A 26008-nucleotide genomic window follows, 5' to 3' on the forward strand; every position below is an offset into this window, starting at 1 on the left:
CGACGTCTCCCCTCACCCACACCTCCATTGTCCGCCCCCCCAGGGAGGAGGTTATATGTAGCTCTTTGTAAGCGAGAGAGAAGCCCTGCCTTAGGAAGTTTACAGACCCAGGATCTATGGAGGATATCTGAGGAAGGAAAGACTAGTTTCACATTTGGACATGTAATTAACAATGGTATTAAATAAATGGTATTAAACAATGGTATTAAATAAGCACTTTTAATAAATGTTTCTATGATATCATAGCAATGCTTTTTGACTTAGCTTCATATTGACGGCAAATACTATTAAATGTACATTATTGTTAAACCTTTTGATGCAGTCAAAAGGAAAATGTGTTCTCAGATATAGGATGTTAATTTGAACTAAATAAGTTTCTTTATTTATTGATATAAACTAGGAGTTGGCGACATCTCAGATTTTTTACCTTCTACTTTATAGTTGTTAATCAATGGACTTGTCTTTGCCTTAGACAAATGTGTATGTATATGTTAGTCTGGGTAGACTAGAGAAACAAATGCATAGATACTCATGTGTGTATAAGAAGTTTATATACAAGAGCAATAGAATATTGAGAAAACATCGTAGCCCAGTCCAGATCAAGTCCATAGGTTTGATATTAGCTCACGTGTCCGATAGCAATCTATAAAGCCCTCTTCAGACTCATGAAACACTTGCAATGACGCCAAATGCAGGACAATCACAGGCCAGTGGGTGGCAGGTCTTGTGGATCCAGTGACGGTGTAAGCATCTCAGTGCTGGCAGGGGTCTCCACATAGCTTCTTAAATTCCCAGGGCACGGGTCTATCAGTGTAGTGCCATGTGTCTTGTCAGTGGAGTGTCTCTCAGGGTGTGAGCAGAGAGTGTGTCTCCGCCTCCAAGGAGTAAGTACAGTAATTCCCAGAATCCTCATGGCAAGGCCACGCCCACACAGAGGCCTCATTGGCTATGATCTGTTTTACAAGCTAGACTCCACCCCTACACTCTTAATCCTCAAATTGACAAACAATTAAATAACTACCACAATGTACACACACATTTGTAGACACAGTGGTCAGTAGAAGTAGTATGACTCTCAGATTAGTGTTTTGGGTGTATAAATAGTGTGCCACAAGTTAAGAAAATCTAGATACTCTGGGTAAATCCTAATTATGTGACATGAAGTGTTTCAAAAAACCTTTCAAATTTCAGGAGCACTTATTTTACTTATCAGGTACTTGTTTGTTTCAAAGTAAATTCCTCGAAAGATTATTTGCTTTTGTCAAGTTCTATTTCCTGTGCTGTAAATTAAGTAAAATAAAAAATGAGCAATGCAGTATTAATCAGAAATACTAATATCCCAACGGTGTTAGTTTAAGCAGTGATAATTAACAAAGAAAAGTTGTTTTCCCTCTTAATTATTCATGAGGTATTTTTGTGGGTCTTTCTTCCTCTGTTTAGAGAACCAGAGGACGGAAACGAAGCTTCGCGCATGAGGACGAGAAACATGAGGTTGGAATAAGTTAAGCATATTTCTAAACTTATTCTAAGACGTTTTATTGTGTACAACGTATAATGTTTTCCTCAGACCTTGACTTTGTTTTTGCTCTGCTTTATTTGATTCTTCCCTGTATGTCAGGAGAGAGCTCCTAGGGAAAGAAGACAAAGGCAGTCTGTATTACAAAAGAAGCCCAAGGCTGAGGATTTAAGAACTGAATGTGCAACTTGCAAGGGAACTGGAGACAATGAAAACCTTGTCAGGTAAATTGGATCCTGAAACCTTGCCTTTAGGGATTAAAGCTCCATCTTCATCATTTCTCATCACAGAAATAATGGGAAAAATCACAGGAGAGGACCTTTCTAAAAATCTTATATAGAGCAAACAGTATTTCACAAGCAGATTTCACTCACTAATTAGCCCGCCAATCATAGTTATAATATAGATTTAGATGTACGTAAGAGCAATATGGATTTTGAACATAAGAAAATTAATTTTCTCTTGACAAGAGAAGCTGATAATTAATGCTGTACGTCTGGAGGCAATACAAATAATTTGTTTCAAATACTTTGTAGTAGGATTATTGTGTTTTATCTCATAAGACAATGAAATTATTAAGCTCTGTTAGCGTATGAGAAAAGTTGAAATGTATTGGCAATGATGATAAAAGATAACTTTTATTGACATGAGCTTCATTAGCACTTCTTTATTGTTTATCAAATGAATGTGTTAAATGCTTCTTTCTTATGAAATAAAGAAAGGTGAAAAGATGGCTTAGATAGCTTTTGCTTTGTTTTGTTTTATTTGTTGTTTCTTTGTTTTAGTACTTTTTATTATTATTATTTTTTAATCGGGCATAATGCTAATGAGAAATCTCAATGGTGGCTTCACAGTGGCTCTTCCTGAAGGTCCAAAGAATGCCAGATTTACCAATTTGCTTTTTTTGCTGAAATAAAAAAGTGATCAAAGCCTTGGGTGAGATGGGAGAGTAGGCTGGAACTAGATGTGTGCTCCTTAAACAAAACGGACACTGCCCTTGCAAGCGACAGAGACACGTGCTAAGTCCATCCTTTCTGATTTCTTTCAAACACGCTTTGGCAAAACTATGATATGAAGGCATATAAATTAGACATTTCAAAAAGAAAAACCTATATAAAGAAAGAAATACTGTTTTGTGGTAGCAAATATTTGCTTCTAAAATAATGTCATTAAAATGAAATTTTTATGGTTTTTAATGCCTCAAAAAATGTAGTCTTAGATTTTGAGATCCTTATTCTATCATTGAAGTTAAGGAGAAAATAAAAATATATAGTGTTTCAGCAGTGTTCAGAAACTGCAATATTTGGTCAGTGTTTTTTGAAGTAGTTAGTGTAGAATGTCCTGGGAATTTTCATTTAAAGTTAGAGTAAAGTGGTTTCAAGATTAATATACATACAAATAATTCTGATCACCCTATAATTTGCTCACATAAAGTTTAAAAAAATCACTAGCAGAAGCATGATATAACTCAGTTCAAACAACAACAAAAATAGTAATAAGAAACATGAAAATCTTATGTAATGAGTGAATAAAAATCCTATCCAGGGGGAGTTCACATAGAGTTGTCTGGGATGGAGTTCTGGAGCAGGATTCATTTTTAGTAAGCCTTTAAAAGTTTGAGAGGGCTACTGATCTGGTTTTTAATTATTTGGACTTCCGTGAACATCAATCCTCTTATTTATTTTAAAAATAATATTAGATTATCTCAGGTCTCTGCTATACTCAACCGAAAACCTATTGCCTTTAAGTTGATTTCGACTCAGTGACCCTATAGGCTAAATAAAAATACTCCCTACGTTTCCAAGGATGGGAAGCATAAAGTCTAATCTTTCTCATGCAGAACACCTGGTGGGTTTGAACTGCTAACCTTCAGTTAACAGCCAAATTTGTAACCACCTAGGTCAACCAGGGCTCCCGTACAATATTACCCACTTTTGGGATCATATATTTGAAAGAAAGAGCCTTCAGAATCAATGCAGTTTGCATTTTAAGAACCGTTGTGTGTTCAAACAACAGCATTTCCCACCCCCTTTTTTTCTTAGCTATCCTTTAAAAAAAAGTACCATCATCCAATCTCGATAAGATTTTTGAGCAATATTAAGCTTTTTAGGGCTTATTTCCTTAATTTCTTTTATAAAAAATTAATTCCTAATTGCATTATTACAACATACCAGTGTGTGCAATGTTGTGAAAATCTTCTGAATGGTAAAGATATCTTTGTTACTGTAAGATATCTTTGATACTTTAAAAATCAATGACGTCCCTTGCTTTTGCCTTGTTAAAGAAAATCACATAAATTTGCTGCCGATATTTTAAAGAGCTCATGAAGAAGGAATTGATTGTTTTATCAGTATTATATAGCAATCTATTTTAGTTCAAGATAAACAATATAAAGCAATCCTATAAAAATGTTTTATGGCTATACTGTGGTCTTTCTGCTGATATATACATATATATAAACATATATATATATATATACACACACACACACACATATATATATATTTAGTTTCAGCAGTTTTACTTTGGGGGCAAAGAAGAATTTTATATATAATTACGTGTTTAATTAAAAGTAAACTTATAAGCTAATAGCTGCCATTTTCCCTAACATCTTTTATGTTGAAATTGACATTGCTACATTTTGCAAATAAAGGCCATTTTTTATGACATAGTTGCATTTTAAATATGTATGTTATTTTTCAACTTTAATTTTAAATTAAAAAATGCTTTATTTTTATTAAAGATACATTTCAGTGCTTGATCAGAAATATGTTATGTTGATTGAGTTTTTGTGTACTAGATTCTCTTTTATAATCTTTAATCTCAATAATAATTTCTTATTGCATATACTATATTTATTTTCCCAAGTTCCTTTGAGCAATTATACATAACTCATTAAGACCTGCTGTTTAGCAGCTTTGATTTTGAAACTACACTTGTCTATGTAATTCAGGCTACCATATATATAAAATTACTTCTTGTTTTCTTTGCTTTTATAATTATACATATGCTTATGTGTATTTACTCTTTTTATTCATTGGGAGCTTGCACTTAATTTGTCAGTAGACTGAGATTAGTGAGTTCCAATTGTTTTATGCTCTGCCTCTAAGTTTTTCTATCATCTTTGACAAATAATTTAGCATTTATATACCTCAGTTTTTCCTCTGTTTGTGACACAATTATATTGTGCTCATTTAGAGACTTCATGAACAATTGTGACATGATTGTAAAACCCTTTGTGTAAAAATATTAAGGTGATCAGATTATGTAGTAACTCAAAATATGCATATATGTATGTGTAAAATTAAAGGGCCAAATTGATTAATGTTTTCAGTAGTAATAAATACTTTTTTCATACCTTTAAGAAATGTATATGCTCAGATTTTCGTATATGATTGTGTGTAGAATATAGAAGACAGGAATAAATTTGAGATTTTCATTATATTTTCTCTAAAGTAATTAGATAACTGCTTCTACCAGATATAGGAGATGCAAAACTTTTTAAAGTTTTACAGGTGACTATATCCTGATCTCCTCTGGCTTCCCGATTGCCACGAGGGAGAGGCCAGACATGCGTCCACCTTCCATCCTTCTTTATCTTTTCAGACACCAACTGTTCCTCCCACGGCACTCGACTTCCTTGCTAGTTTCAATAATCTGTTGCAATAGCCACACAGAGGTCAAAGGCAAAACTCATAATAATGAAGGTTTATTAATGAAATTAACAAGTCATCACAAGTCAGGATCAGTAAACAGTGAGGGTACAGTCATTGACCCACAGCAATCCCTTTCTTTCGCCACTGCCATGTCGCCCTGTCTTTGGTCCATAGCCTCTCAGCCAAGAAGCCCAGTTGCCACTCTGCCTTAGCCCCATAGTCGGAGTGCTGCTCTTCTGCTCTGTTCTCATGTCTTCGTGCATCAGCCTTTGGCCTTGGACTAACTGCTTTTTGCTGTGTCTCGTGGTCCCTGTGGCGCAGCTTCTGTTGTTGTCTGGGGTGAAGCCTGGATCTCTATCTTTTTGTGTTGCACAGATCATGCTGCTTCTGATGGCCTGGGGTTGCTGTGTGCCCCTGATGGCTCTTACACACAGAGCAATGGCTTTGATGGAGGTCTGGTTTTTGTCTCTCAGCACACCATATCCCCAAGGAAACAAAAGGTGGTAATTTAAATCACTCCTACGATTAAGGTGGAGACTTAATCTCATCTTAATCTTCTCCATTAGTATAGCTTAGAACTCCCTCAACAATGCGAGCATAACCACAGGCATGAAGATTAAAATATAGAATACGTCACATAAGGGATTATAGCTAGAAGGTCCATATGAATTGACTACATCTTAGATGCTTTATAGAATTTTGCCAAATTAGAAAAATAATGCTTTTGCCATCCACTCTTGAAATTTATTTAAGAGTTACCTGTGAGATCTCCAATTAAAACTCATTGCTTACTTGTTATTGTCCCATCGATTCTAAGTCACAGCGCCCCTGGTGGGCAGCGTAGAACTGCCTCATTTGGTTTCCAAGGTTGTCATCTTGGGAGAAGCCGACTTCCTGATGGTTCTGCTGCAGAGACACTGCTGCATGGCTACTGCAGACCTTTTGGTTAGCAGCCAGGCGCTGTCTGGCTCAATTGAATGCTAATAGCCAAGTTGAACTTGTATCAATTATGAGGCCATCTGAGGCACAGGTCTCTGTGATGAATGTTCATTGTTGGGAGATTTGTGGTCTCTGCATGGCCATCAAGTTGAATTTGACTCATAGTGACACTTGACGACAGGGTAGCCCTGCCCATGTGGGTTTCTGAGACTGTAACTCTTCACAACGGTAGAAAGACTTATGTGGTTTTGAACTGTTGACCTTGAGGTTAGCAGCCCAATGTATTACATTACCAGGGTACCTACTTAATGATGTATCCCTGCTTTTTTGTTTTAAGAGTTTAAAATATTTTGTGCATGTATCTCGATTTTATTTCGACAGTTCCTGGCACATTTAATGCTCAGTAAAGGTTAACAAATGAAAGACTACATAAGTACCAACTAACAATTCTTTGCTGAATTAATAAAAAATTTACTACAGAGCAAATTGAGTCATTAAATATGTGTCTAATTAAGATATTTAAAAGACTTCATAAAGGACAGTTGCTTTATGTCACTAAAACAATATGCATGAATTTTTTCAATCTATTATGTAAGAAAATAGATTTGGAAATAGTTAATAGACCTGTACAAAAGTAGAATTGAAGCAATTTCTTGACTTGAGCACATTCATTTTCAAAAAATAGACTTTAGAAAAAGTCTACATTAAATTAGGAATAAGGCTAGGTCTCCCAGATTTTACCTATCTAAAGTAAATATGATACATTTTATTACTTAATGGAAGATAGGAATGGAAAAAAAAGTTTTCTAAAACTTAGAAGCCTGGGCTTCCTAAAATATCATCTTTACCTTCATTTTTGTAATGGTAACTATAAAAGTGAAATTGCTTCATAGACCATTTTACCTTCCATGTTTCTGCATCAATTTTAGTAAATTGTGTTTTTCAAAGAGTTTATGTGCTTTATCTAAGTTATCTATGGCTTCTTCTGCGCCAACATCATCATCTTTTCCTTCACGCATGCTTACCCCTTACATGTTCAATACAACTATTCACTTGGGTCTTTTCTGCTGATTGTAATGTTTTACATCACATTCTATTCTTCCTACTACTAGGTCATTGTTTACTTCTTTCATATACACATAAACACATATATATATACACATTCTTACAACTAGGCCATTGTTTACTTCTTTCGTTAATTTATTCTGGATCCTGTACTCCAGTATTGATTTTTTAAAGATTCATTACCCTGAGAACCTATAAAATCCATCCCACTTATCACCACTTGGTTGTAAGTTGTCTTACTAAAAAAACCTCCCCAAATAAAAACCAACCCCCCCACCCTCACTCCCCCACCCCCCACAAAATCCTCACTGCCATCAAGTCAATGTTACTGAAAGGGACCTTGTAGAATAGTGTAGAACTAACTGCCTTGTGGGTTTTTGAGACTGAAACCCTTTACTGGTGTCGAAAATTCCCACCTTTCTCCTGTGCAGCAGCTGGCGGTTTCGAAATGTTGCCATTGTGCTCAGCAGCACAACATGGAGCCGCTACGCTGCCAGGATTCCCAGATTGTCTTGCCAGTGCCTTTACATTAGTTACCTCAGTGGAGTATTTATTTTCTATGAATAAATAAATAACCACATAAAAGGTAACAAATAGTGGTTGTTGATTGATGATTTTCATAGTTTTTAAAAATGAACCGAGGGAAGATTGCAGCTCGTCCAAGGTTTTGTCATTTACAAGTCCTGTAATTTTGGACAAGTCACGTCACTCCATAAGAATCTTGATTTTCCTGTCTAAGTCTAAGAAGAGGATTTAGATTATATTATTTCTAAGTCTTAACACATGCTGTGACTCAGAATGGATTCGACAGCAGTGAGGTTTGTTTTTTTTAGCACACTAACTCTGACATGCAAATATTTTGTGATGTTTTGTGTTCCATAGTCATGTTGTCTCATTTGTTTAGATTTGATTCAAAATTCTTGTAGAGTGAACCTAATTTTAGCAAACGCTCTTCCCAAGCCATGTTCCAACTATACAGAATGTAATTATTTTTCTTAATTGTTGTACAGTAAATATCAGTTTCTCATTGTCCATTCTATTGTTTAACTAAATAATGATTGGTTATTTTGCTTATTTAAAATTCCCTACTGATAGCAAATATCTTTCTGTTTTAGAAATAGCTCTATTAAGGTCTAGGTTTTTTAATCATTTTATTGTGGGCTCGTACAACTCATCACAATCCATACATACATCCTTTGTGTCAAACACATTCTCATGGACAACAGACAAGGGTGTAGGGGGAGACATCGGACAATGCAAGACATGAAAAAATAGTAATTTGTAAACTATCAAGGGTTCATGATGGAGGAAGGGAGGAGAAGGGAGGGGGAAAAAACTAGGAGCTGATATACCAAGGGCTTAAGTGGAGAGAAATGCTTTGAAAACAATGATGGCAACATATATACAAGTGTACTTGAGACAATGGATGAGTTGTATGAGCCCCCAATAAAATGATTTTAAAAAATAAACAAAAACATTTTCTCTCTACTTGAGCCCTTGGTATCAGCTCTTCATTTTTTCCCCTCCCTCCCCATGCCCCCTTCCTCACAAACCCTTGATAATTTATAAATTATTATTTTGTCATGTCTCACACTGTCCGACATCTCCCTTCACCCACTTTTCTGTTGTCCAATCCCCAGGGAGGGGGTTATAGGTAGATCCTTGTGATCAGTTTCCCCTTTCTACCCCAGCTTACCGGTATCGCCACTCTTGTCCTAGATTCCCTGTATTTCCAGGTCTATCTGTATCATTATATATCATCTGGTCTAGCCGGATTTGTAAGGTAGAATTGGGATCATGACAGAAGCGGGGAGGAGGCATTTAAGAACTAGAGGAAACTTACATGTTTCATTTTTGTTACACTGCTCCCTGGCTGGCTCGTCTCTTCCCTGTGACCCTTCTGTAAGGGGATGTCCAGTTGCCTACAGCTAGGCTTTGGGGCCCCACTCCACACTCTCCCTTATTCACAATGATATGATTTTTTATTATTTGATGCCTGATATCTGATCCCATCAACACCTCATAATCACGCAGGCTGGTGTGTTGCTTCCATGTGTGCTTTGTTGCTTCTGAGCTAGATGGTTGCTTGTTTATCTTCAAGCCTTTAAGACCCCAGATGCTATATATTTTGATAGCCGGGCACCATCAGCTTTCTTCATCACAATTGCTTATGCACATATTCATCTTCAGCAATCATGTTGGGAAGGTGAGCATCATGGAATGCCAGTTTAATGAACAAAGTGTTTTTGCATGAGGGAGTACTTGAGTAGAGGCCAAATGTCCATCTACTACCTTAATATTAAACCTGTAAATATGTGAACATAGATCTATTTCCCCGTCATCATATATAAATGTTTACATATGTACATGCTTATATTTAGATCTCTATAAATGCCCTTTGCCTCCTAGTTCTTTCCTCTGTTTCTGTTTACTTTCCTCTTGTCCCACTATCATTCTCAGCCTTCATTTGGGTTTCAGTAATTCCTCTTGGTTACATTGCCCTTGGTCAAGCCCTTCCAGGCCACCTACACCACTGATTTTGGATCACTTGTTGTTCCCTTGTCCCTGGGTTTGTTAATACCCACTTCCTTTCTCCCGCCTACACCTCTCCCATGTCCCCCTGGAACCGTTGGTTCTGTTGTCTTCTAATTATTTATCCTGCCTATCGTATCTAGATAAACTTGTAGAGATAATAATATGCACAAACACAAGACAGAGCAAAGGAAAGCAACAAAGCAAAACAACAACAACATAAAACCAGTGACAAAAAAAGAAAAGCTTGTAAATAGTTCAAGGTCTGTTTGTTGACCTTTAGGAGTGTTTTCTTGTCTAGTCATATGGGGCGCCATGCCCTGCCCCCAAGGTCTGTTTTTGGTAGTCCCTCGGGACTTCCTTGCTCTGCTCACCTTGCTGTTCTGTTACATGCTCATAGTGTTTTGCCTCGGTTTGGTGGGATCAGATCTGGTGGAATTCCCACACTGTACCTCCAGTGTTGTCTCTGGTAGGGCTGTGGGTTAGTGAGGGATGTCATGTCTCATAGTGGGGCCAGCCATATGGTCTTTTCTGTGGATTGGCTGCTCTGAGCGGGAATATCATCCTCAAGTCTTGGTGGGCCAGTATGTGCTCCACCCTCTCTTCCTACCCCTTCATTTGCTCCTGTGTGCTCTGGTCAGACATGTTTCTCTCCCTGAGCTGTAGCTTCAGTGCTGTCCTCTGAAGTAAATTCAGGAAGGGTTGGCTGTTCACGTAGTTGGTATTGAGGCCAGCCCTTCAGAGGACTAGTTTTTGTACCATAACATCTCACCCATTTACTGACCATTTTTATCAAAGAATATGTAAATGAATCCTGATCAAAGGAAGAAAAATGCAGAACAGAATATTCACATTTTCATGAACTCTAGAATTTCTGGAGCCACGAAGGTTAGCTAATCCTCTGAGATTACTACGCTGAGACCATCTTTAAACCTTTAGCCAAAAACGATCCCCTGAAGTCTCTTTAACATTGTAGCATAACTAGTAAAAAATACCTGTCCTGAGTATTTTATGAATTAGCTAACTCATCGCCAATGGGTAGTTCTGACCCATAGTGACCCTTTAGGGCAGAAAAGAACTGCTCCATAGTTTCTGGACTATAAAGTTTTAAACAAGTGCAGACTCCTGTGAGTAGCTGGTAAATTTGAACCACCAATCTTGTGGCTAGTAGCTCAGCATTTAGCTCACCTAGACTCCCTTATTAGCTATCTATTACGGGATCAAATTGACAAGAGCAACTAATAAAAAATTATATAGGAATGTCATAGGCAGTTTATTTTATAATAATTCTGGTGGACCATTTCAGAACTCTAAGAATGTAATCATTGTAACTAACGTGAACATGGAAAAACTGTTGAGTTTGTGTTATGTTTTACAATGCATATTGTCAATAAGAACAAAATGGGTTTTTTTTAGAGAAATTAAGGGATTTGCTGAACAATTAAATGGTTTAGTTTGCCTCTCATTGCCAGGTGCCCTTGGACAGATACTTTGAAATGGTCATGCAGAAAGATGATATAAAAATCTCTGTTTTTAAGGAGATTTCACTAGAAGAACAGCAGTGAATTGTTTTCAGTGAATTCCATCTGCCAATTACCACAACCAAATTTCTGTCCTAGACGTGAGTTCCAAGTATGTTGTCAGTGTTTGCTCACTAGTTCCCTGACTTACCTCTTTTTAAGTCTCTCGGGTTAAGTGGAGCTTTGGTGGTATAGTATGTTGCCAGCTCAGCTGCTAGTAGTTCTAGTTTGACCATTAGGCTGACGATGAGGTGGACTCGACTCTGGCCGTGAGTTTGGTTCTGGTTTTTAGACCCTGTGCCAGTCTGAAACCAAAGGGGGGGCAATGAACACAGATTTTTATTATGGTCTTTCTTTGAAGAGGTATTCTTAATGGGGCTGTGTTATCCAACCATTCTTGTTCTTAGCATCTGTTGCTTGGGACACATTCTCTTCATTTACAGCTGAGCTATAATTAAATCAACTTTCATTGAGGGAAGAAATAGTTCACTTATTATAAGTAGCATTTAATGATTTTGAATAAATTTAGAGTTGTTCATCTCCATAATTCCATCTTGGAATGGAATCCTTATCCTTATGTAGTATGTAGTCAATCTGGCTTCTGTCCCTAGCACTGGGTAACCGCTGTAGATAGTCTTCCGTCACTGGGTGCCCAAAGCCTTTGGTTTCATCTGAACAGTACTATAATGTGGTTACCTCCTACTTTCACGATAGACCTGTTTCTCATTTCTGATTATATATAAATTAGATTACAAAATATTTACTACTTAAAAGGAACCTTCTAAATAAATATTTTAGTGAATCCTTTTTTCTTTAAGTTGATATTTTAATTGTTAGATATTTCAGAAAGGAGCCTATTAAATTGATATGATGAACTTAGATTTTTATTAGGTTTTAAGCTGTTTTTTTTTAAATTAACTTGATGACAGTGAGCTTGGTTTGCATATTACATAGTAAGTGATTAAAGAAAATTACTTTACCTACTTGTTGGAATGTTGGAGGATGAAGTGCAATAATACAAGTACAAGTTTGGCATAGTAGTTTGGAAATGGGAAATGCCCTATATCTGAAGGACACCGACCAGAGCAGTAAAACACACAATGCTTACTAAGGAGTCCTAGTGGCGCTGTGGGTTAGGTATTGGGTTGCTAACTACAGAACTGTTGATTCCACAGTTGTCTGTGAGAGAAAGAGGATGCCTGGTACCATCAAGATTATATATAGTCTCAGAGATGCTATATAGGATCGTTATGAGTTGCAATTGACTGAATGGCAGTGGTTCTGATTTTGGGGGGTAATATATGAATCAGGATACATACGTGTGTGCGTATGTTATACACACATAGGTAAAATTTTTATCACCATCCTGTGGTGGCCTGTAAGTAGTGTTGTTTTTCCATTGTATTCATGCAGAAACCGAGGTAGGGAGAGTTTAAGCACCTTCACAAAGGTTGTATAGCTAGAAGAGGGTGGAACTGGAATTCAAGCTCAAGGCAGTCCATCCCAGAATCTGTGCTTCTAACCACTGCCGTCTCTGCAGTGTTTACATTTCAGCTTCTTTAGCTGCTTGCTCTTGATCAAGGTGTTTATTGCAAGATACATGATGACATCTTTTTAAAGACCATATCTTAATGTTATTTTAAGATATCAGTACTCTGTGAGTATTCATGCTATTTGATTTCTTTGATACTAAAAGGTTTTATTAAAATGTACTACTTTTCCTTATTAATTTCCAATATAGTGAAGTATTCTTTGTTTTATAATAAATAAAATAATAAATAAATTATTTGTACTATGAATAAAACTGAACCTTTCTTGCAACAGCATATCTTTGTGAAATTTATTTTAAAGCAAGCTTATGTATTTGGTTTTTGACAAGATTATATCTTTTCTGATAATTTAAAGGTATGTTAATTTATAGTGTATTAATTTTAGAGATTTAAACTATTTGAAATACATGTATACACATTAAAATGGTATATATGCATACACTTAATTCACACATAGTTACATTTAGTTTTTGACTTAATAGCTTGGTAATATCTGTGATGCCTCCTGTATTAAAATCTATATTTTATATAAAATTTGAATTGTAATCATCTACTTTCTAAAGACTTTTGTAGTCCCTCTTTGTTGTCTTGAATAATACACATCAGTGTTAGATTGAAGAAATTTCCGAATATACAGTCATAATAATGTGAAATTTTACAAATCAGAGTGTTTGTTTTAGATACCTCTTATGACAAAACATACAAGTTCATAAGCACTGTATATTTGCATTTTGTGAATTAAATTTGGAGAAGAAGTCACGTTGAATATAGGTAGTTTCCTTATTAACCTGTGGTCTGAGGACGCCTTCCCTTTCTTTTTTTTTTTTGAGAGGAGGGAGGGATTATTAAGTGAGTGGACGAATGATACAAGATATAGACACATAATCGTAGACTTCTGAAATTTAGAGATCTTAGGAAATAAAAACATGGTCTATTTCAGAATCTTCATAAACCAAATGTCAAATTTCTCATTTGAGAAATTTTGTGCCATTCAGTTGATTCTCTCTTGAACATTTATGAAATTGTGATATATACTTCAGCATTATATACCCTTAGGGTGATCTTGCTCGGGTATTTAGATGTCTGTGTGCGTGTGTGTCTTTTAGTTAACACTGCAATTTTAAATAGAAATGTTTTCCATATTTTTAGTTTCCATTTGAGATTAAGAGAAGCTATTAAACCTTAGCCTCTAATTCACCTTATTTTTTGACTCATTCTTTAATTTTGTACATATCATTAGTATAGCAATACATTTCCTCCTGTTAATCACATTTTTGGGAAGGTGACAATTAGGAAAACCAGAATGCTCATTTTCTTTCCTCTTAATGGAAAATATCCCCCATTTTGGCAATAGTAATGATAATATAAATAGTAAATATAAATTATATTAAGTATAAACATTAAAATAGAATTCACTCACATTGGGAATGCAATTCATCTATTGGGAATAAAGTCAAAGTTGTCCTATATAAAACTAGTATAAATCTTATTAATATTAATAGAAGCAACAAGTGACTTCACTTGAAAACTAAATAAAGGAACAAATAAGAAAATGCTTCCCTACCAACATTTTGTACTTTCATAGGAGTCAAGAGAAAGGAATTGGAGATGCAAAATATTATCCAAGTGGAGAGAATTCTGATCAATTTACAGTATAAACCTCTCACTGCCAATTATGTATGTATGTATATATATATATATATATATAAATTGGGAGCTCTCACAGATGTTGTAACAATTCATAATTCAATTTTTAATTGCATACTAAAACTTATTTTAGTTATGTTCTGTAGATCATAACTTCCCCGACTGTAAATTAATGAAAGGCTTCCAGTTTTCACTTAAGGAGTCCTGGTGACCTTGTGGCATCAGGGGTTATGGGTGGGGCTGCTAACCACAAAGTGAGCAGCTGAAAAGCACTTGTCACTCCACGGGAGGACAACGAGTCTGTGTGCTTCCGTAAAGTCTCAGATACTCAAAGGTGTAGTTCTAATCTGCCCTATAGGGTTACTGTGATTGAGAATATATTCAATGACAGTGAGTTGAGTGAGCTTAATTTTTATTTACAAGACTCGGTAACCCTTGTAGGATATGTCTTATTTGAATTAGAATTGTTTTTCTGTCATAATTCTATAAAATATAGTTTGAACTTTTAAACAGAATAGTATACATTTGTAGATAAAATGACATTATCCGGGTAAATGTTTATAGCATTTCTCATATTTTTTCACTATGTGAAGCTCCGATTTACATGTGTTATATTAGATTGCTTTTCATTTTCATTTTTAAACTTATAAAAACTTTTTATGAAATAGTTTCAAGGATCAATTACATTTAAATTTAGAAGCATTATGGTCATCTAATTTTGAATTCTCTCTTTGAAGTATAATGTGCTTAGTAGGATTTAAACCTAAGATAACGTACTTATATATAGTAAACCCTTTGTAAAAATTAGTTTCCTTTATTTCTGTGCTTACTTTCTGGACTGGCCTCATGAAATAGTAAGAAAATATGCAATTAAGAATTAGGTTAATATTGTGAGGTTATTTGATTGCTGACTTTTAACATGTAAACAGCAGTTATTCTAAATCATTGTATAACTTTCGGCCAGATAATCACTAAAATCAGTGCCTGTGGTTTCCTGAAAATGCCAGAATCCTTCAAAGGCCACATTAAAGCGGCGAGAAAACCATCAGTGGTGCCTGCACAGTTATGCAGAAGGATGAGCTGTGAACCGAGGGAAAAGATGTTCTGGAAGACCAGTAACCTTCCCCTTGATGTGTGCATTTCCCATTACATTTTTGACACAAAATGTTGCAAAATGATTTAATGGGGGCATTTTGTTTTGCTGACTTTCCTTTTTTTCATTAAAAAGAAGCCAAAGTTAGGAGAGGGATGTAGGGGAAGAGTGGCCAAGCACTGAATTCTATTGTAGGAACGCCTGCCTTGAAATGTAAACAGTTTAGGAATGTAACGTGGTCTCCTTATGTTGTTTCTAACTATGTTCTACAAAATCCTTTAGCTCTGTTATGGCTTCAAAAGGGATACTTGCTCTTCAAAGTTAATGTTCTCTATTTTCTTCTTTTTCTATTCCTTTTTCTTCCTTTTAACCCCTTATCATTCATGAAAATCATTAAATTTGGACAAGTGCTTTAGAATGCAATTATATTAATCCCAAAAGCAAATTCATTCCATTGCTAATGAGTTGATTCTAACTTATATAGACACCAAAGAGGACAGAGTTAAAATGCCCCTCTGGCTTTCCAAGGCTGTCAATCTTTAAGGAAGAGTAAAGCCTCATCTTTCCCCTGCGGAAGGACTGGTGGTTTTGAACTGCTGACCTTGTGGTTAGCAGCCCAAAATGTAACTCAGTACAGCATCAGGGCTTGTTTTGAATGACTTATCACATACTACAGAATGTGCTCTTATTTAATCACTTATTCAGCAATTTTTAAGAGGCCATGTTGAGAGGGAAAATCATGTACATTTAAATAAAATATTATTTTAATAATGTGTGATTTTAATACTTTTAAAAGATTTATATTCCAAATAGAAATATTTTTATTTTAAAAACAGTTTTTCAAGATTTTTTTTATAATTAGAAAAAGGTTGTTAGATAGTTAATAGTGTATGTAGATTTCTGATAGGAGATGTGTGGATTAGATAAGAAAGGGAAGGAGATTACAGGGTACAAGTGGACCATGGATTCTTTTTTGACTGTTTGAAAATTGGTAATTCAGTAAAATGATAACAGAAAGGCATGAGATAAAGTGAATTCTATTTTATATTGTATACACTTAATTGCCATAATGAGTCCATAAAGTCTCCTTATACTGTCAATGTTTATTTTGCAATTACAGATTAAATACATATTAAAATGAATTTTTCTCCCCAAATAAAAATGGTTTCTGTGTTGCATAGGAGTGTGAATGATCTGTAGCAAATCACTATAGCGTGCATTATTGTGTATCTCAAAGAGTACATGGCAATGACAAGAATAAAATACATTTTAGAATATAAATTGTACTACTGTAGTACCCCTGACATTTTGTTGCAGGTGCATTTCTCCTGTTACACGCATCTTTGTGATCCAATCTTGGACCTGCTTTCCATTATCATAGTAATGCTGAAGACCTTGTTTTTTAACTCTTTTCAGATCTTTTTATTTGGATTTTGGCTGGTATAGCCAGATGCCTAGCAGGACAGCTCTAATTGAGAAAACAGGTACCTTAGATTCACTGTGTAAACTGTTGACTCCATTTCTGCAATCTCATAGTGATCTTTGCACTGATTTCCATCTGCCCCTACGGGCTCAGCATAGGCATTCCAACGGTCTCATCTGAACAGTTTTAAGATAACTTTCTAACTGTCCTTTATCATGTCTTTTATCCAGTTTATGTATCCAAAGCCCTCTTCTTACATTACATATTTATCACATCACCAATATTTGCTTAAGTCTTCAAAAGAGTTCCTTGGAAATACCCAGACTTCTATTGCGTATCACAAAATACCCTTTCCTTCAGTCACAGTAAGCTGGGTGAATTATTTAACATTTGCTTTTTAAAAGAACCCGCCCCCCCTTCCCTTTCTTAGTGCTTTTCCTTTTACCCCAGATTTCATTCCCCATGTTCTCTGTTTGATTACTCTCTACTTATCTTTTAAGACTTATTACAGGTTACCACTTTGGTTAATTCTTTCCTTTCTCAAGCAAAGGTTTTCTATTCACATTAGTTGTTTATTCAGACCTCGATGACCATATTTGTTGACTCCCATTGGAGACTGTGCATTTAATGATGGAGCTTTATTTATGATTACATCTTGACTGTATCTCAAGATCCAGGATAATAACATACTGTTGTTATATGATGTTGAGCTGATTCTGACTTCTAGTGACCCTATAGGACAGAAGATCCCCTCTGGATTCGCAGCCTTGAATCTTTATAGGAGAAGATCACTAGCTCTTTTCTACAGTGGAACAGCTGATGGGTTTGAACTGTCGACCTTTTGGTTAAGAGCCAGGTGCTTAACCATTGTGTAAACAAGGCTCCCTTGGAATGTTATAGTCTCTCAGTAGTTTTTTGAGCAGATGGTTTGTAAAACATCACATAGTTAATTAATATGAGTTAGACTTGGAACTCAGACATCTTTGACTTTAGTTTTCAATATTGTGCTGTTTCTACAGAAAAGGCTGTTATAGAGATGCCTGCATTAAAGATCTGGTGATATAGTTCCTTATGATTATAGTTCTTAATGGTTCTTGGGAGTGTGGCAAGGGAGGTTGGTGAGCTAACAACAATGAGTACAAGAAGCCAAAAGAAGTTCTAGAACTTATTTTAGTGATGACTGTATAACTCTTTCAAGTATGATTGAACTATTGAATTGTATGATATATGAATTATATGTTAATAAAAAAAATGATGACAACCCCTAAAAACAAGATAGAACAATTCTATATGGACACACATTGGGTCATCAATTATAATTGACTGGTTTGGCTTTTGGATCATACTGCAGTGAAATCAGTGTTGGTATCCGGAGTCATCACACGTAAAAAGTTGGGGTTTCCGTAACTCTTAACAACATATGGCATTTGAGCTGGACACATGCGTGCCTGATTGATACTGATTCTAACTTCTTTGTAGAACAGGGGTGTAGTGTGATCTTATTCAGTGTTTCATACCATGAAAAGTATCCGTTGTTAACCTGAAGTTGAGTTACTCAGTTGTCTCTAACTGCAACACATACACTGCTTGTACCCCATCTTAATGTATAGCAAAATAAGCCACCAAAATATCAAATTCAAAAATTTTAGGAAGACGCTAGGCATGAGCAAAAAAATGAAGATCATTATGGTCTATGATAATGGAAAGTTTGCAAACTAGCATGTGAGTAAGGACTGTCACATCAAACCATTTTTTGTAATCATTAAGGTTAAAAATAGGATTTTGGAGGCAGTCAAAGGAGTAACTGATGTAAAATTACCAAGTTTAATAAAGATAGGGCAAAGGCCAACTGGAGAAGCTATTGGTGCTTTGGATAGAAGACCAAATCCCAAAGAGGATACTGTGTGCTTACTGGCAATTGAAACAAAAGCATGTAGCCTTTTGGAAAACCTGAGGGAAAAGCAAGGGAATACGGTGACAAGTACTGTACTTTAATCTAGCCTGCACAGGCTGATTTCATCCCTGCAACACAGGTGTGGTTTACATAACACGCATATTACCGGGGAAGCAGGAGAAGCAGGTGTTGAAGCTGCCAAGACAGATTCGTGAAGGAGTGAGATGTTACCTCAAACATATGTGGAGAGAAAAAAAAAGGACCATAGAGACATTTCTCATTATTTCCTGACTAGCGAAGCCATCTCTGTTCCCAGGGACGATCAGGAACCTTCTTCCATAGGTGGCACTATTACCACAGCTTATAAAATACTAATGCCAGCCAATCTCCAAAGTAAATTTTTATGACACGTGGTGTTCCAAGGAGCCCTGATAGTGTCGTTGTTACACATTGGGCTGCGATTCTTAAGATCAGCAGTTCAATACCACCGGCCGCTCCGCGGGAGAAAGATGGAGTTTTCTATTTCCACAAACAGTTAGTCTCGGCAACGCACGAGTGAGTTCTTCCCTGTCCCCTAGGGTCTCTGAGTCGACATCTACTCGCTGGCAATGAGTTCGGTGGTTTTTCCAATGTATACAGATATTAAAATGTATCTGTCCTTTTACATATATGGGGACTTAAAAACTTCGTGGGAAAGTGAAATTGCTGCGCGGCCGGTGCTCGGGCTGTGGCCATGGTCTTCTTTCTCCTAGAGTAATGCGCTTTGTGTAGCGCTTCATTCTTCAGCTCTTCCCTCTAGCTTTACAGAGAAAACAGGAAACAGTGCATCGAAGACTGGGTCGAGAACCATCATCCTTCCTCCAGAAGGTCACCTGTACCAAGTTGAACATGCCACAGGAGCGATTGGATGTGCAGGCACCTGCCCAGGCTTTGAGCAAACAATGAAGTTCTGTTTGCAGCAGAGATGCAACATGCATGAGCTTCTCGATGACGTCTTTCCCCCCAGCCCCTCGAAAAGATTGATAAACTCCGTGAGGACATGCGTTGTAGCGTGGCCGGCCTACCTTCTGACATCACTGACGACGGCTGCGCTCACGGCGCAAAGGTCTTGTTCAATGACGCGGAGCTGTGGCCTCTGGCGCTGTGTGGTCTCCAGCGAGCTTGCAGTCTGGAGGCCCGTGCCCTGTTTCTTTGCTGCATGCTGGCGGGATTTACCCTATGGCCGTCACCGCTAGCACAGTGACTGTAGTGGGAATTATGGGGGATGGAAAGCCACATGCATTGGAAATAATAGCGCTGCCTCTGCGTCAAGGTTAAATAAAGCAAGATAACGAAGGAGGGACGACCTGGAAGTCTGCACTTCCTTTAGCTATCCAAGTGCTAACTCACCATCCAGGCGTACTCAAACTACTGCCCGTGGGCCACACGTGGCCCGCCGCGGACATTTATCAGGCCCACCGGGTGTTTTTGCCCCGTTTGCTTTTTTACTTCAAAATAAGATATGTGCAGTGTGCATAGGAATTTATTCATCGTTTTTTTTTTAAACTATAGTCCAGCCCTCCAACGGGTCTGAGGGACAGTGAACTGGCCCCCTGTTTTAAAAGTTTGAGGACCCCTGCTCGGCCTTAGTAAACTTTCTGCTGAACAAGTGGAACTCGCCACTCTAACAAGAGAGAATGAAAAGACCTCTGAGACTTAAAAGAAAAGGAAGCGGAACAGTTGATCAAAAAATTTGAGGAAGAAGAAGCAGAAGCGGAGAGGGAAAAGAAAGAAAAGGATAAATAGAAGACAAAGTCGGGTGTTTTATAACTACTTTGGGCACCGTTACAGTGTAAACATGGTTCTCCTCTTTCCCATGGAGAAAACTATGACTTTTTGACAAAAGGTGTACAGGGCGGAACTAGGACACCAGTCTATTGAATTAGGTCCTTGTCATTTCTCTTCTATTGACTATGTTATTGTAATGATCATGATGATTGGTCTTCATCATCATCTTACACGATATATATTTTTTTAAATAAAACTTGCACGAGTGAAAAACAAAGAAAAATGGAATTAAAAGAGAATGGAATTTTACCATAAACCTTTTGAAGTTCCTTCATATAATATTTCCATGCACCAAAGACAATATATAGATTGGATTTATAAAGATACTGATAATAAAAAGTATTAATCAAACAGCTCCTAGCAACCCCCAGACGGGCTCATACTGCCCCTGTGGATTTCCCAGGCTGTAACTTTTCCTGCAGTACAGGTCTTGGCTTTCTTCTACGCAGCAGCTGGTGGTTTTGAACTGCTGGACTTTTAAAAAAAATGGAGATACTCAGGGTACATCACAGCTGACCTTCAATAGACTCATTGGAGTAGAAGAACCCCATTGTAAATGGAGGAAGTCAACCTGTTTGTGCTCATATCTACATATGTATAATCTATCTAAATATATATTTATGTATAATATTTATAACTATATAAACACACATTTACACATTATGTATATACCATGTGTACTATACATATGCATATATTTATGCAATGTTTACACATACATATAACATTTTATATAGTATATATATTGTGATAAATGAAGAGAAATTATATATATTATACTTTATATATATACATATTTATTTTATATATTATGTATAATACATATAGCTGTTCCCTTTATATGTATTTTCTTAATCTCTAGTAATTTAGTATAAGGATTAGATTTGGATTTATAATATTTATCCCATTTGTCATCAACTACAGTTTTAGGTTATACTGACTTTATTAGGTAGACTCTAGAGCACAAAGAAACAAAATTATTTAAATGAATTTTCAGTAGGCATTTATATTTCTTTAATATATATATAAAACCCCCAATTTTCATATTCTTTACCCTCTTCTATCTCCTCTTATCTGAAATTAAATTACTAATCCCAGATTTTATTATTTCCCCTAAAGCAATCTTTTCAGTTACCCAAATTGGTTACTGTGATTTCTGTCCTAGGCCAGGATATATTGTTTCTCTTAACTAGCTTGTTTTATTAAGCTATAATGTTTGTTAAGAATGAATACATAGTTTTTTCAGCCTTCATTCCTTGGTACTGTCTTAATTCTTTATGACTTTCTTGCAAACCTCAGGCAAGTAGTCCGTGTTTCATGAACAGGTAAAATTCAGAACTCTGGCATTGATGTATGTCTCTATTTCTAAAACACTTAGGCAAATTTGAGGAAAATGTTTTGGGTGAATAGGAGAGCAGAAAATTAGAAAGGCTGATTATTTCTGCCTGGGTTGTGATGGTATGATGTGGCTTGTGATGTCGAATTGTTCAGACATTCTTGGTGTGTGTGGGGGGGCGGGGGTGTTGGATTTTTTATTTAGTACTGCTAAATGAAGCAGAAGACCTTATGTGTGATTTATTCAGTTCATGATTAGGCAACCAGTTGAGCACTGTGAGAACTGATAGATTTGACTACAGGAAAGTGGCTCTATAAGCATGGTGTCTACAAAATTAACCAGTTCGCGCTCTCCCCTATAAAACGAAAAAAAAGAAAGAAAAAATAACCAGTGCAGGAGAGGAGCTTTGCCTAGAATGAAAATGTGTAGGCGCTCCCTGGGACTGCACGGGGACCCAGGAAGACACACACAGCTGCATGAGCAGCGAGGCATCGAAGGACTCAATCAGTCAGATTTCCTGTTCTCCAAGTGAAGTTACATCAGTCAGTAACTTTCCTCTTGGGACACTGAAATCCTTCAGACCCCAATTCCTCTATTAAATTACTCATTTGTATCAATTAATAAAGCATCTCAAAATTGCTTCATAATACCAAAGACCTTGCTGTGACATGGTCTGTAAGCATAGATCTATTTCAAGATGAACGCAGAGTTTTCATGAAGAACCTTAGGTAGCTGGCAAGAGGCAGTTTCCCCCCAGTGTTTTTCTGAAGCTTATTTGTAAAGAAATTGTGCCATACAGTGAACCCTCGTTTATCGCGGTTAATCGGTTCTAGACCCTACCGTGATAAATGAAATTCCGCGAAGTAGGATTCCTTATTTGTAAATCAAATATTTTCGTAGTTAGAGCATAGAGGACATGAAAAAACACCCTTTAGTCACCATTACACTTGTATTACCCAATTTATTAAATGAAAAAGGGAAAATACAGTAAAACATTTTGGACGTTACAATTATCATTTATTATTTACTATATTATTTATGGCATCTAGTTTACAGTATTACATATTTCACATACAGTATTATTATACATAGTTCTTACAAATACTGTAATCAATAGCCTATGAAATGACTTAAGGGATGTACTCCACAGGTGGGTCGCCATCTTTTTCCTCTGAAGGAGCGGGTGTAGGCAGTGGGTGCTGTTACGCAAAACCGCGATAGAGTGTAGCCGCGGAAGTCGAAGCGCGAAGTGGCGAGGGTTCACTGTATATTCTTTTCTCTATGCTAAAACCCCCCACATTTTCTTAAAATTTATATTGTAATTTATCTCACTCTTATTAAATTAATCTTAAATAGTTTTACGAGAGCATGTAGATCAGATGAATTTGGAGGATGGTGGCATCATTCCTAAAAGGGTGATGCAGCACTCTTCGAATAAACAAAGAGGTGGGATATACCACATTCTTTCAAGTGCATTCAATAACATGTCTAATGATACTGGGGTGAGATCATGTGTGATGTGAGTTTAAGAGATCAGGTACATTTGAGTCTAGAGGCAGTGTAAGTAATTTGAAGTCTTAATGAGATTAATTGCAAACAAGAGAAGAATAATATAATAATATCATAATAATAATGATATAAATGATGGTCTGCTGGTAGATTGATATTATGGTAGGCTTTGAGATGAAGGGATGAACAGGAAAGGATAAAATGGGAATGTTCTTAAACCAAATTAACGGATTTCAAGTTGAATGGCCGAATGAAATGCATGGCTGCTTTTGTTTTCAGAGATAGATATCATAGGTGGTGGAGTCAAAGTATTATGGAGTCGAATTAGAAATTTCCAGTAGATATTTAAAATTGTGGGGCTTTTTTTATACAGAGGAACAAAACCGGAAATAATTTGGTAATTGTTACAAATTTCTACTATATTTCTCAAGTAAAGATATTTTCTTTTGTCAACTAATTAGCATTAAGTAAACTTGAAGGATATTTATAATGTCTCCTCCCATATTTAAAGTAGTACCTGTTAAAATCCCTTGAAAGACTTGTTAAAACAGTTGATGCTGATGTTGCTGATTTATTGTCCACACCTTGTAAACCACTATTTTTGTTTGTTTGTTTGTGTGTGTATAAGAAAGAGATTTATATACAAAAGCAAGTGAACATTGAGAAAACATCCCAACCCAGTCCAGATCAAGTCCATAGGTCCAATATTAGCCCATATGTCTGATATCAATCTATAAAATCCTCTTTAGACTGACACAGCACATGCAATGATGCCGAATGCAGCAGATATAGGCCAGTGGGTAGAAAGTCTTTGGATCCAGTGTCATTGGAAACATCTCAGCGCTGGCAGGGGTCTCTGCATCAGGGTGGGTCCATGTGTCTTATCAGCTGCTATGTCTCCCAGGGTGTTAGCAGAGAATCTCCCACCTCCCAGGAGGAAGTACCGGATTTCCCAGAATTCTCAGGAGAAGGCCATGCCCACACAGAGGTCTCATTGGCTATCTCCAGATTGACAGGCTAGACTCTACCCTTACACTTTTTTTTTCTCTTTCAATAAGTTTATTTACTTTGCCATTATTGTCCTACACTCCATACCCTTCTATTTCTTTGTTTTTTTTTAATCATGAGGGCAACGAATGTGTAAGTGTGCTTTACACAACTGATGTATATGTGGATTGTGATGAGTTGTATGAGCCCCAATAAAATGATTTTTTAAAAAGAGAACCACGGTTTTTAATGAGAGAATACCCTCGAACTCTAAAATAGTTTTTCTCAGCTTGGCACGGGATGAAAATAATCTGTAAACGGAACTACAAACTCAAACAAGCAAACCAAGAGCAGGCCAGGACCCCAAGCTTGGCTATTCTGAATCAGTAAATTAAATCTATAAAGTACTTCTTGGCCCAGAGATTAATTTTTTCTTTCTACATAGTTAAGGCCAACTGATTTTAGGGGAAAAACCCCATTTATTCAGTTAACAATTATTATGTATCTATTTGCACCATGTATTTCACTTGGTCCTGAAGATGCAAAGGAAAGCAATATAGGGATGCTATCTCAGTTTAAATATCGGCTGACTTTTTTCCTTTGTTTACAGATGAGTATTTACTCATGTGGGGATCACATAAGATCAACAGTCTCATTTTGTGCTAGGTGAATTTGATCATTGATTCTTGGAGCCTTTAAACAGAAACACTGTTCTTTTATTCAAACGATAGATCAAATGTTGAATCAAGGGTGTGTATGCACTCTGAATCATTCAGAACTCTTCATGCAGAATGACTACAGACCAGTTAAAAAGGAGTTTTTCGTGGTGACCCTTAAACCAGCTTGACAACAGCAGTCGCTCTAAGACAGCCCAGATATGATGTCATATCTAACAGAGCTTCTCAGAGACCCGGGCCTCCTGCTGCTAAACTTCTCTTTTGACTCTGGTCAGAAAGTGCAATCAGAGTTTGGAACCTAAACTTCTATTTTAGATTGTCTAGAAGCGAGTTAAGTCATTAACATTTGGGATATTTCTTCTGTCACTTTGTTAGTGTATTCTAATATAATTCTATTGGGATCAAAAAATATACTTTAAATGATTTGTAACAACTTTCTGTTTGTTGAAGTTTGTAATATAGACCAGGATATGGTTTATCTTATGCAACATGTATCTAAAAAAGAATACATATATTTCTATTACTGAGTGGAATATTCTACAAATGTAGATTGATAGTGTTATTCAGGTATTCTATATACTTAATGATTTTTTGTCCACTTGTTTTATTAATTATTTAGAGGGGTAGTACATTCTCTACCTAAAATAATGGATTTATCTATTTCACCTTTTAGTTCTATTAGTGTTTCCTATATGGATTTCGAATCTCTTTTTTTATTACCTTCTGGTTAATTGACCCTCTTTATTATATATTTTTAATCTCTGACATTATTGTTATGAATGTTGCCTGATATTACTAAAGACACTACAGTTAAAAAATATTTTAAAATTCTTTTTT

The 26008-nt window shown here is 36.3% G+C and overlaps 1 protein-coding gene and 1 pseudogene across 4 annotated transcripts in view; both read left to right on the plus strand.

The window, feature by feature from the left end:
* PHF14 (PHD finger protein 14) overlaps window positions 1-26008 on the plus strand; it is a 222628-nt gene that overhangs the window by 81962 nt on the left and 114658 nt on the right. For all 4 annotated transcript variants that reach the window (XM_045288971.1, XM_045288972.1, XM_045288974.1 and 1 more), the window contains exons 15-16: window positions 1441-1491; window positions 1619-1740. In XM_045288971.1, the coding sequence (XP_045144906.1) occupies window positions 1441-1491; window positions 1619-1740 (173 nt within the window). The remainder of the gene's footprint in view (window positions 1-1440; window positions 1492-1618; window positions 1741-26008) is intronic.
* LOC115869220 lies at window positions 18641-20620 on the plus strand (annotated as a pseudogene).

The sequence above is a fragment of the Echinops telfairi genome, unplaced genomic scaffold (assembly GCF_000313985.2).
Source record: "Echinops telfairi isolate 266 unplaced genomic scaffold, ASM31398v2 ScPeMD7_23;HRSCAF=83, whole genome shotgun sequence".
In the NCBI taxonomy this organism is placed as follows: Eukaryota; Metazoa; Chordata; class Mammalia; order Afrosoricida; family Tenrecidae; genus Echinops; species Echinops telfairi.